The sequence below is a fragment of the Carya illinoinensis genome, chromosome 3 (assembly GCF_018687715.1).
Source record: "Carya illinoinensis cultivar Pawnee chromosome 3, C.illinoinensisPawnee_v1, whole genome shotgun sequence".
NCBI classification, from domain to species: Eukaryota; Viridiplantae; Streptophyta; class Magnoliopsida; order Fagales; family Juglandaceae; genus Carya; species Carya illinoinensis.
In genome coordinates this window covers 9,183,420-9,196,783 of record NC_056754.1, presented here as the reverse complement: position 1 = coordinate 9,196,783, position 13,364 = coordinate 9,183,420, and the positions used below count along the sequence as shown (strand labels likewise).

Sequence of the window (13,364 nt, the reverse complement as noted above, 5' to 3'; positions counted from 1 at the left end):
CCTGGAGTAATAAACACAGTGATGAGACTTTTACTAAAGAACGTCTAGATAGAGCAGTGGTTAATCCTAAATGGAATAATATATATGCTGGCAGGGAGCTTGAGACACTAGTTTCAAGATGTTCTGACCATAAACCCATTCTTCTTTGCTGTAAAAAATCTACGATTCTTGAAAGATTCAATAGTAAGGGTTTTAAATATGAAGCATCATGGGCTCTTAAGGAGGGGTGCAGGAGTGTCATTGAAGTAGAATGGAAGAAGTGTGTGGATATGAGAGATACGGAGCTGAGGGTACAAGGATTGCTTAAAAACTGTAGTGTGGCCTTGAGGAAATGGAATAGGCAATTGGTTAAGGATAGAGGGAAGGAAATACTTGAGAAGATTGCGAGTCTCAAACAGCTCCAGGATGAGGAAGGAATGCACAACATGTTAGAAATAAGAAAGCTTCAGTAGGAGGTGGGGCTGTTGTTAGACAAAGAGGACCTAAAGTGGAAGCAAAGAGCAAAAAAAAGCTGGTACCAGTTGGGGGACATAAATACTCGTTTCTTTCACACATGTGCAACTCAAAGGAGGAAGAAGAACACCATCAAACAGATTCTAAACAGGGAGAATAGAATGGTCAGTGAGTTAGCTGAGATTGAAGGGGCCTTCAAATTCTACTTTGATGATCTCTTTAGTTCCACCAATCCTATAGAGTCTGAATTGAGATGTGCACTAGAGATGTTGAACCGAGGGTTTCACTTGAAATGAATGAGAATTTGAGTAAGAAGTTCACTAGATTGGAAGTGGAGGAGGCTGTTTTCAAGATGGCTTCATTGAAATCACCAGGACCAGATAGTTATGAAGCTAGCTTTTTTCAAAACCACTGGAGTATCGTGGGAGATGAAGTCTGTGATGCTATGCTGAAATGCTTAAATGATGGTACTATTCCTTCCTCTCTTAACTATACTTACATTGCTCTTATTCCAAAGGTGAAAGAACCAAGATTGGTTAATGAATACAGACCCATAAGTCTTTGTAATGTAGTATACAAGATAATATCAAAAGTAATTGCAAATAGGCTAAAGTTTGTGTTATCTAATGTAATCTCCCAAAATCAAAGTGCTTTTCTACCTAGGAGACTTATTTCTGACAATGTAATGATAGCTTATGAAGTTTTGCATACAATGAAGTCAAGACAAAGGGGTCAAGACAAAGGGGTAAGTATGGAAGTATGGCTTTAAAACTTATATGTCCAAGGCATATGACAGAATTGAATGGAAGTTCTTGGAACAAATGATGAGGAAGTTGGGTTTTAATGAAAAATGGATTAAGCTTGTGATGGGCTGTGTGTCATCAGTCTCATATTCTGTATTGGTGAATGGAGTACTAGGTGAAAGGTTCAGTCCAGCAAGGGGATTAAGGCAGGGAGACCCCATATCCCCTTATTTGTTCATTTATGTGTTGAAGTGTTGAACAAGGCTGATCAGAGAGGGATAATCAGAGGAGTTTCTGTGTCAAGAAGAGGGTTGAGGGTAAATCACTTGCTATTTGCTGACGACTGTATCTTGTTTGGGAGGGCAAAGAAGGAAGAATGGAATAAAATGATGCAGATCCTTCAGATGTATGAACTTGCATCGGGTCAAGTCCTAAATAAGGAAAAATCTTCCTTGTTTTTTTAGCACCAACATGGGGGTAGTTGAGAAGAATAGAATTTTAAAAGAAGCTGGAGGAGTAATGTGTGGTAGCTATGAAAAATATCTTGGACTTCCTGCTATGGTTGGTAAGTCTAAATATAACACTTTTATAAGTGTAAAGGAGAGGGTGTGGCAGAAGATGGAAAGTTGGAAGAACAAATTTTTATCCCAAGCTGGTAAGGAGGTGTTAATCAAAGTTGTTTTGCAAGCTATCCTCTCTTATGTAATGAGTGTGTTCAAGCTACCCAGAAACTTATGCTATGAGTTGAATATGCTATGTTCGAGATTCTGGTGGGGTAATAAAGATGATGCAAGGAAAGTACATTGGTGGAGTTGGGAGAAAATGGGAACACGGAAAAATAGAGGAGGGATGGGATTCAGAGATTTAGAAAGCTTCAATTCTGCCATGTTAGCTAAGCAGGGCTGGAGATTTCTACAAAATCCACACTCATTGGTGGCACATGTTTTCAGAGAGAAGTACTTTCGAAATACAGTTTTTCTAAATGCAAAACTGGGAAGATGCCCCTCATTCATTTGGAGGAGCATGTGGTATGCATGAGGTTTATTGAAAGAAGCTTTGCAGTGGAGGGTTGGCAATGGTTCTAAAGTCAAGATATGGGGGGAGAAATGGTTGCCAACTCCTTCATCTTTTTGTGTGCAATCTGCCCCTAAAATCCTGAATAGAAATGACAGAGTGGAAAGGCTTATAAATGGACAAACTATGGAATGGGATGAGGCTCTAATTCATGAAATATTCGAGGAAGGGGAAGCAAACCAGATTTGTAGCATTCCGATTAGTAAAATGGGGGTGGAGGATAGAATTATTTGGAGATACACGAAGGATGGTAATTGTACCGTAAGAAGTGCATATCATGTGGACATGGACAGAAAGAGGAAAAGAGAGGGAGAACCTTATGAGGTTGTGTCCAATGGGGCTGAATGGAAAAGTATATGGGAGATGAATGTGCCAGGGGTAGTAAAGCATTTCATATGGAAGACAGCAAACAATATTCTTCCCACAAGAAGCAATCTGTTTAGGAAAAAAATTGGAGATAATTCTTTATGTCCAATCTGTCAAAGCCATGAAGAATCAGTGATTCATGCTGTATGGAGTTGCCCTTCTGCTAGTAATGTATGGTCAGAATTCACAAGTCCAGTGCAGAAATGTGTAGTTGCAAAGAATAATTTCTTAGAACTATGGGGAAAACTCATCAACAGGTTCAATAGAGAAGAGTTAGAAGGGATAGCAACGACCATGCACAGAATATGGTTAAGAAGGAATTTTTTCATCTTTGAGCATAAGTTCTATAGCCCACAAGAACTGGTTTTGAAGACAAGTGAAGGGTTGGAAGACTTCAAATCTGCTCAAATGTTACCTAAGGAAAATAGACAAGGTGAGGTGAGGGGTCGGCTGTGCAGGAAATGGAAGAAGCCTCGAACAAATGAAGTCCTTGCCAATTGGGATGCTGCTCTAGACACAAAGAATAAGATCAAGGGTATGAGGATTATCATAAGAGATGCAGATGGAGAAGTTCTAGCTTCTGTTTGCAGTAAGAGGTTCAATGTTGCTCACCCAACACTTGCTGAATGCCTTGCTCTTTGGAAGGCAATTGAGATCTGTAAGGATCTAGCTTTTTCAAAGGTGATCCTGGAAGGCGATGCAGAAGCAGTGATCAAGAAAGTGAACAATGTGGAGAAAGACTTATCATGGATGGGGCATATCATTGAAGACGTTAAAATAGTACTAAAAGATAGGAAGGACTGAAAGGTGAGATTTATACCTAGAGAAGGAAATAATGTAGCAAAGCATGCTTTAACATTAGAAGGAGAAGTTATATGGATAGAGGGTCCAACTGTAATTACAAGTTCTCTTATTAGAGACAAAGGTTGTAATAGTTGAGAAATACAAATACATGAGAATGGAATTCTTTAAAAAAAAAAAAAAAAGCAAATTCACTTTGTAATGCATATTTTGGATAAATCTACCAAAAGAATGTATTTCTCGCCACATGCTCTCAATACCAAATTACAAATAAAAATAAAAATAAATAAATAAAAATCCTCCTATTAGGCTATATATTCACACTGCTTCCCGCCAGTGAAAAAAAAAAAAAAAAAATAGACGGCAAGACAGCCAGATGAATATGGCGGTATACAGTACTAGTGTTGTAGTAGTATTTGAGGGATTTAGCAAAATGGCCCATTAATGGCCCATTCTGGGACAGTATTTTACAAATTACAGTGAGGGAGAATATGTGTGTATAAATTTCAAATTCCAATCTTGTGATTCTCTAAATTCAGAACCACTGTATAAAAATAAATAAAGAAATTCACCACTAGTTATCACTTTCAACATCATCCCCAGATGTAGTCCGTGATGACTGCTTTGCATTAGCAGGACCAAATAGCAACTCCAAGCAGAAATTAGGGCCACATATTGATCTTCCCTTTTTCCCAACTTTATCCATCTCTCTCACTTTGAGCTGCAATGTTTCACGAAGTGTAACTCAACTCAACAACTCCATGAATTCATGTTTATAAACCATTACTGTATATTCAATGTTAGTGAAAGTGTGAAACTGACTCAGATGCTATATTTTTAAGGACTCGCCCAAAGTGACTAATCTATAAGCCCTGTGGCGAACCAGAAAAGTACCTGTATCAAGCTGTTCCTAATAAAAGCTGTATTGAAGCAACAATAGAAGAGACGCCCTCCAAACATTTTTTGGTAGAATATAATGCGCACATCTCCAGTAACCTGTCCAGTAAAACATGGTCAATTACCTAGTCTTGGGTATGGAACAAGTGGACAATGATAAAACCTTACCCACCCGCCTTATGTGAAGGCCATGTTTATATGTAAGATGAGATGAAGATGAGATCCTCTTTTGAGATGTTTGATGAATAGTAAAAAATAATAAATAATTGAAATTTATTAAAAAAAAATAGAAAACAGACATTGTTGCCACTGTCTGATCTGGAGCACCAGTGACCACCATGGGGTGGCTTCCTTTTTTTTTTTTTAAAAAAAAAAAATAGTTTTGTTTCAAATATTATTTTTAAAAATTATATTTTGAATTTTTTATATTTATGAAAATTTGAGTAAAATTTGTATGTTTAGGAGTAAGATTATCTTTGGCTGAGAAAAATCATTGACTAAGATGAAGCCCCCTCTAGTCCAAACCTGGCCATGTCATCACAAAACTTGATCTGGCAATCATATAAAAAGATGTGTGATATTGTTGCCTTTCTATGGTCACAAGCTTTCTGATAAACACTTACTTGTAAAGGTTTATCAAAATAATGATCGAGACAGCTCTTCTGGTAGATTATGGGACTTTCTGTGTCCATTTGGACTACAACATGTTCTTCTTCTGACTGTGGTTTGTCCTCCTTATCACCGTTGGTGAAAGAGATATAGTACCGAGGACTGTTTGCTCTTTGGTAACCCTTCTTAATTGGTCTGCAACAATTCCGCGTAACTTCCACAGACGGACGATACATCTGGTTGGGTTTCTGGGAACAAGGGTGAGAAAGGTCATGTGAGCAGATAAAGAAAAACAGCTAACGAAATAACATTCACACTGGCTAAAGTTTGGAGGTACTAAATCAATAATTGAGGTAAGTAAATAAAAAATAAAATAACAATAAAAAATATATAGCAACAACATGCATTTTTCAAGACGTGGTAAACAACTTAACTCAAAAAAAATAAAAATAAAGTGAACTTGCAGGAAACTTCTTGCCGAGGGTACACATACCCTCGGGATTAGTTGGGACTATATTGTTTGTTACTAATCTTGAAAAGCACTGATTAAGATATGAGGTAACAATTAACCAAGAGTGGAAGTAAAATAATATTTCATTCAACTTAGTGCTAACACAGGAAATTTCAAGGAAGTTTTAGAGATATCAATATTTCCTTCTGAACGTTAAGAAGTGAATTCTGCAGATGAGAAACAAAATCCATGCCAGATTATAGATTATAAAAAGCCTTTCTGTCTATAAGATTTTGACTAGGAAAGAGCTACCTCTTGCAATTCTGAGACCACAAAGAAGATTCTGTCAATGTTAACCATGTCATGTAGTCGGATTCGCCGCAATTCTCTGCTACATGGTTGAGGCAAATTTACATCTGGCGGTTCATTATCAATTCCCCTAGGAAAAGAAACTATACTTTCCCAGTATCCCACATAACGGCGTTGGCTAGGTATTGAAACCTGTTCAACATAATGTGCTTGTTTACCAGGTTATGATCAGAAATGGATACATAACATTAAAGAACATTATAAAATACATTACCCTACCAAAAGTATATAAATTTTTTTTATAAGTAAGAAAACCCTACACAAAGTTAACAAAAAAAGAAATGAATTGGCAGAAAAATATCTCTACATGGTTGTCTGTTTGCAACTTGGACCTCTCTGATATAACACATATCAAAATTCATTTCTTTTTTCTTTTCAATGTTTCTTTGCGGGAGTAGGTTTGGCTCCTATAGCTCAGATGGATCTGTTCACTAAATTGTAAAATGACTTTTAAAAAATGCTTGTGATCTAGATCAACACATTTGTACTCAGATAGCCTTTGTAAGAAATTTTGTTTAGCTGGCCAACTCAGGGCTGGCAAAACTCTCTCTCTCTCTCTCTCTCTCTTCCTTAAAAAGAATAAATAATCATATGCTAGAATGGGTTTTTTATGATGTATCAACCAACAACCAATTTGTTTGCATCAGCTTTTAATCACGCTATGGTTTTCTAACTGGTGCAATTGCTGGTTTTCATTGAACATGGCAAACCGGTAATTGAATTTGGCATCTTGGTCACTATTGGTCCTTTCTTGTCCACCTCAACATCTGCATTACATAGATAAACAGAGGAACAGATCTAGGGATTAATTAATTGGAGGGTCTGCTTGAAAGAACCCTGAATTAGCTCTTTTAATATATGTCAAAACTATGGGGTAAGAAAGTAAAATCTACTTCTCAGTGGGGGAATATGCGTAAATAAAGCCAACTTTTATTTAGAATTTACTCCAGAACCACATGCAGATAAACAGAAAAGAATTGACTCCTTTCTAAGGCATCCATGTTTTCGTGCTGATCAAATTATTTTCAGAGTTTTTGAATTCACAATGTTTTCCTGCCTAATTCATATCTCCCAAACTATCCTGCTGGCAAACAATTCCAAATTCCAAATTTTCCACCAAACAAGTCAGATTCAGTGAGTGAAAGGGAGTTGATTCTAAAATTATCAAGCAGCTGACAGTGCATTCACTACTGTACATTAAAACTTCAGCAGTACATATTGGTCATCTTATACCTACAATAACTTACTCCTTCATTATTGGTGGTCCGTCTGTCTGCATATAACTGAAGAGCCTCATCTGCCGACATGCCAATGTAAACAAGATAGGCGCATACCATTAAGCCTGTTCGACCTTTGCCTGCCTGCAAAAACTTAGCGAGAACCACCAACACTAAGGCCAAAACAAAACATAGCTATGAACCTATAAACATATGATATTCAGGTTGCTCAAAAGTTGAATAAAAATTTTCATATTTTCTACTTCCTAATTATTGTGAGATCAATGGACTGTGTTCAGCAGTCATCAGTAAACTCGCACTGATGCCACCATGGGAAACAGAAACATGGGAAACATTTTGTGCTAGGAGCAGAACTGTTCGGATTAATAATCAGTACACTGCCGCAAGGATCTTGAGCTTACTAATGAGTTTATTGAATGTCATACAGCCCCCTTTTTGTAACTAGAAGAGACCAGTCTTGACATCACTGACCCATATACAAACAAAAACCAGTCTGTGTTATGGTCAGCTACGTAAGCATATGTTAATTTGCACATTCTATGCATAGACTCTTATAAGTTGACTCTTATTAAGCTCAAATGGACATAGGGAAGGTGAAAACTACAAAAAATCGTGGAAGATGACAGATAAATGAACCATTTGAAAGTTAAAGGGCATGTGTGCAACCAATACCATGCAATGTATGACAGCAATATTTTCTGGGTCACTTGATAGCCATGAATGTACACTTTCACAGAAAGTCTTAACCATTTGGAGAGGTGGAACATGGTTGTCATCAAAAGGATATGCCTCCACACGGCCATGAAAATGTGAGGGATCATAAGATTCTTCTATACAGAGATTGTAGATCTGCAAGACCGTTTAAGAATGAAACATTATATATATATACACACACACACATATATACCCAACCCTATTCCGGCCTATCCCGGTAGAGAGATGGAGAAAGGGATGAGATGAGATGTGACGTTATGATCAGTGTAATGCCAAAGGTTTGACAAGTAAACAACTCTAGGTAGTAAAGTTTTGAGTAACATTGGTAATTGTGGACATCAAGAAAATCAGAGTAAAGCATGCCTTCATATGGCTATTACAACTAGGAGTACCCCGAAATTTAAGTAATGCCCATTGACTGAGCGAAAAAAGTGACACAAAGTTTACCTATATGCAATATAATGTTTAGACATCATCATATAGTTTATGCTATACAAAAAATATGAAATTAATACAGCAACATGTGGCAAAATCAAGAAAAGACTGTTGAAGTGATATTGAGGCTATATCCAATTTCATGTTTTATTCAATGACAAAAACGAAGTCACCAAGCCTCAGGATCTAGGACATAGCCCTTCACCTACTAATTAAGAAATGATCACCCTGTATAATAGTTGAAAACCTGGCAGATGTTTTTCTTATGCATTCCTAATGGATCGAATTTAATATCTTTAATTTTTTTTATAGGTCTCTTTAATTATTTATATGAAAATTGCTGTTCAAAAGCAGGATTAAGGGCATAGACATTCATCTACTAGTTTATGAATTGTCCCCCCCTTATGATAGTTGAAAACATGGCAGATGCTTTTTCTTTTGCATTCCTCATGATCCAGTATTTAACTATCTATAAGGACAATATTGTTCAAGAGACGAGGCAAATTTCCATTTTTTTCTGTCAATAAGCCAATGATACAGTTATGTTATACAGAAAAAAAAATAAAAATAAACTACTCCAATGAATGATACAGCACTGGAATATCACGGAATCCAACATAAAGGATGGACAATCATGGCATATAAAGTGAGATAGCCGATTATTCAGGGTTGAATAGTGCACCTTATAGTGCCCCTGATGTCTCATGTCAAGCACGGACTGGACCTGCCAGAGAGGATTACGATACACTGCTCGCATTTGTTCTGCAGGAAATGACATTGCCAGAACCCGATCTGTGATAAATGACATGTCAAGATCATAACCAGCTACGAGCATACGCCTTCGCTGCTTAGATACCAAGTTACGGACATAAAGACTTTTGCTGAGACAATTAATCAGATGATTATGTAAACTTAGATCTTCAACCCTCCTTGACCCCTGCTTTGAAAGTTTCAATCCCATTTGGCTGAGAGGGCAGGCAATTTATGAATGGGTACGAGACCTGTCAGAAAAATGAAAGAAAAGGTATCCATAGATTATGAGGTCTAAGTCCACAAGCTTCGATGCATTGGCTTTCCACAATTATCAATCATGTTCTGAAAGTGACACATTCTCCTTGTTCGTACTTTTGAGCATTGTTCTTTCATTAACATGAATAGAAACAGAGTGGTAGGAGCAAAATGCTACAATCATCGTACACTCCATGAATGTCTACTGAATGATCTCATTCAATGCCATATGCTATTCAGCTTTCATTTTATCATTGTGACAGATATAAAATACAACGAAAGATCAAAACCGATAGAAGTTGGAGCGTAAAATGCAAATCATTTCACATTTATTATCTATCCCAACATATCTCAACCTCAACAAAGCAATTAGTTTCATTTTTATGATCATATAAAAAGATCTTATCATTAGAGTTGAAAAATCATGCAGTAACTCTTATTTCAACCCAGCAATATAAAGTTCAATATATTATAAATTTAACAATAAGGTTGGGTTCTTGAAAATAAGGTTAAAAAATTATTTTCCCGAACAATTTGACTAAAATAACATAAAAACTTGGATGTAAACTTCATGGAACAAAAACATTTGGATGTAAAAATAAAAGTGAAAGTTCTACCTGAGTTGAACATGAAGTTTGTGATTCACTAATATTAAATTACCTCCAATCTAAAAAAAGAAGTAATTATGAATGTAGAAGGAAAAGAAAAAAGAATTAGAAATACTTTCTAAGGCACCAAAGAGGAAATAAAAATCAAGATTAAGAGAAACCCTAGAAAGTGTTGGTGGAGAATATGGAAAAAATATTCGATTGGAGGTGGGCAGTGAGCGAGGGCAGAAGGTGATGATCATCTCCATTTTTAAACAGTAAAATTGGATTGTCTATGCCAAATTTGGAGGGCATGTTTGCACCATTTTACCTCAACCCCTAATTTGGAGCAAATCTGGTTGAGAAGTTAGGGTAATGTTTTGAAATTTTGGACCATTTCTATCCAACATATGTCAACCTCAACAAAGCAATTAGTTTCATTTTTATCATCATATAAAAAAATTTTATCAGTAGAGTTGAAAAATCATCCAATAACTCTTATTTCAACTCAGTAATATAAAGTTCAATATATTATAAGTTTAACAATAAGGTTTGGCTCCTGAAAATAAGGTTAAAAAATTATTATTCCGAACAATCTGACTAAAAAAACTCAAAAATTTGGATGTAAACCTTATGGAAAAAGAAAATTTGGATGTAAAAATAAAAATGAAAGTTATACCCGAGGTAAACATGAAGCTTGTGATTCACTAATATTAAATTACCTCCAATCCAAAAAAAGAAAGTAATCATGAATGTAGAAAGAAGAGAAAAAAGAATTAGAAGTAATTTCTAAGGTATCGAAGAGGAAATAAAACTCAAGATTGAGAAAAAATCTAGAAAGTGCTAGTGGAGAATATGAAAAAAAATGTTTGATTGGGGATGGGCAGTGAGTAAGGGCGGAAGGTGAAGATGATTTCCATTTTTAGGCAGTGAAATTGGATTGTCTATGCAAAATTTGGAGGGCATTTTTGTACCATTTTACATAAGCCCCAGATTGGAGCAAATCTAGCTGAGAAGTTAGGGTAATGTTTTGAAATTTTGAACTATTTCTATTCAACATATCTCAATCTCAACAAAGCAATTAATTTCATTTTTATGATCATATAAAAAATCTTATCATTAGAGTTACAAAATCATCCAATAACTCTTATTTCGACCAAGCAATATAAAGTTCAATATATTATAAATTTAACAATAAGGTTGGTAAGGTTAAAAAATTATTATTCCGAATAATATGTCTAAAACAACTTGGAAGTAAACCTTATGCAACAAGAGAATTTGGATGTAAAAATAAAAAAGAAAGTCATACATGAGGTGAACATGAAGCTTGTGATTCACTAATATTGAATTACCTACAATCCAAAAAAAAGAAAGTAATTATGAATGTAGAAGAAAAAGTTACAATAATTAGAAGCAATTTCTAGGGTACCGAAGAGGAAATAAAAATCAAGATTGAGGGAAACCCTACAAAGTGCTGTGGAGAATATAGAAAAAATGTTCGATTAGGGGTGGGCAGTGAGCGAGGGTGGAATGTGATGATGATCTCCATTTTTGGACATTGAAATTGGATTGCCTGTGCCAAATTTGGAGGGCGTTTTTGCACTATTGTACCTTAACCCCAAATTTGGTGCAAATCTGGCCGAGAAGTTAGGATAATGTTTTAAAATTTTGAACCATTTCTATCAAACATATCTCAACCTTAGCAAAGCAATTAGTTTCATTTTTATGATGATATAAACAAAAAAAAATCTTATCATTAGAGTTGAAAAATCATCCAATAACTCTTATTTCAACCCAGCAATATAAAGTTCAATATATTATAAATTTGACAATAAAATTTGTTTCCTAAAAGTAAGGTTTAAAAATTATTATTTCAAATAATATATTTAAAACAAGTTAAAAACTTGGATGCAAACCTCATAAAGCAAGAAAATTTGAATGTAAAAATAAAAAAGAAAGTTATACCTGAGGTGAACGCGAAGCTTGTGATTAACTTATATTGAATAATCTCAAATCCAAAAAAAAGAAAGTAATTATGAATGTAGAAGGAAAAGAAAAAAGAATTAGAAGCAATTTCTAGAGCACTGAAGAGGAAATAAAAATCAAGATTGAGATAAACCCCAAAAAGTGCTGGTGGAGAATATGGAAATAATGTTCGATTGAGGGTGGGCAGTGAGCAAGGGTGGAAGGTGACGATGATCTCCATTTTTGGATAGTGAAATTGAATTGTCTGTGTCAAATTTGGAGGGTGTTTTTGCACCATTTTACCTCAGTCCCAAATTTGGAGCAAATCTGGCCGAGAAGTTAGGGTAATGTCTTGAAATTTTGGACCATTTCTATCCAACATATCTCAACTTCAACAAAGCAATTAGTTTCATTTTTATGTTCATATAAAAAAAAAAAATCTTATCATTAGAGTTGAGAAATCATCCAATAACTCTTATTTCAACCCAGCGATATAAAGTTCAATATATTATAAATTTGACAATAAGGTTTAGTTCCTAAAAATAAGGTTAAAAAATTATTATTCTGAACAATATGTCTAAAACAACTTAAAAACTTGGATGTAAACCTTATGAAACAAGAAAATTTGGATGTAAAAATAAAAAAGAATGTTATACTTGAGGTGAACATGAAGCTTGTGATTCACTAATATTGAATTACCTCTAGTCCAAAAAAAGAAAGTAATTATGAATGTAGAAGGAAAAGAAAAAGGAACTAGAGGCAATTTCTAGGACACCAAAGAGGAAATAAAAATCAAGATTGAGGGAAACCCTAGAAAGCGCGGGTGGAGAATATGGAAAAAAAATGTTCGATTGAGGGTGGGTAGTGAGTGAGGGCAGAAGGTGACGATGATTTCCAGTGAAATTGGATTGTCAGTGTCAAATTTGGAAGGTTTTTTTGCACCATTTTACCTCAGCCCCAATTTTGGAGCAAATCTAGCTAAGAAGTTAGGGTATTGTTTTGGAATTTTGAATCATTTCTATCCAACATATCTCAACTTCAACAAAGCAATTAGTTTCATTTTTATGATCATATAAAAAAAATCTTATCTTGAGAGTTGAAAAATCATCCAATAACTCTTATTTCAACCCAACAATATAAAGTTCAATATATTATAAATTTAACAATAAGTTTTGGTGCCTGAAAATAAGGTTTAAAAATTATTATTTCAAACAATCTGTCTAAAACAACTTAAAAACTTGGATGTAAACCTTATGGAACAAGAAAATTTGGATGTAAAAATAAAAAAGAAAGTTATACCTGAGGCGAACATGAAGCCTGTGATTCACTAATATTGAATTACGTCCAATCTAGAAAAAGAAAGCAATTATGAATGTAGAAGGAAAAGAAAAAAGCATTAGATGCAATTTCTAGGGCACCGAAAAGGAAATAAAAATAAGATTGGGGGAAACCCTAGAAAGTGCTGATGAAAAATATGAAAAAAAATGTTCGATTGGGGGTGGGCAATAAGTGAGGGTGGAATGTGACAATGATCGCCATTTTTTTACAGTGAAATTGGATTGTTTGTGCCAAATTTGGAGGGCGTTTTTGCATCATTTTAACTCAACCCCCAAATTAGAAGCAAATCTGCCGAGAAGTTAGGGTAATGCTTTGA

At 35.1% G+C, this 13,364-nt stretch overlaps 1 protein-coding gene across 3 annotated transcripts; it reads right to left on the bottom strand.

The window, feature by feature from the left end:
- Positions 1-3,818: 3,818 nt before the first annotated feature.
- LOC122305621 (phosphatidylinositol 3,4,5-trisphosphate 3-phosphatase and protein-tyrosine-phosphatase PTEN1) lies at positions 3,819-13,301 on the bottom strand. 3 transcript variants are annotated; one of them, XM_043118210.1, is made up of 9 exons: positions 13,010-13,301; positions 11,055-11,097; positions 8,833-9,151; positions 7,674-7,850; positions 7,011-7,133; positions 5,707-5,895; positions 4,958-5,191; positions 4,332-4,433; positions 3,819-4,158 (listed from the first exon to the last, which is right to left on the bottom strand). In XM_043118210.1, exons 3-9 carry the CDS (start codon positions 9,109-9,111, stop codon positions 4,012-4,014), a joined length of 1,251 nt encoding a protein of 416 aa, XP_042974144.1. In that variant the 5' UTR covers positions 9,112-9,151; positions 11,055-11,097; positions 13,010-13,301; the 3' UTR covers positions 3,819-4,011. The 3 variants fall into 3 exon arrangements, with proteins under 3 accessions (XP_042974144.1, XP_042974146.1, XP_042974145.1); XM_043118212.1 differs by having other exon boundaries at positions 7,011-7,124; positions 13,010-13,297; XM_043118211.1 differs by lacking the exon at positions 11,055-11,097 and having other exon boundaries at positions 13,010-13,300.
- Positions 13,302-13,364: the final 63 nt, after the last annotated feature.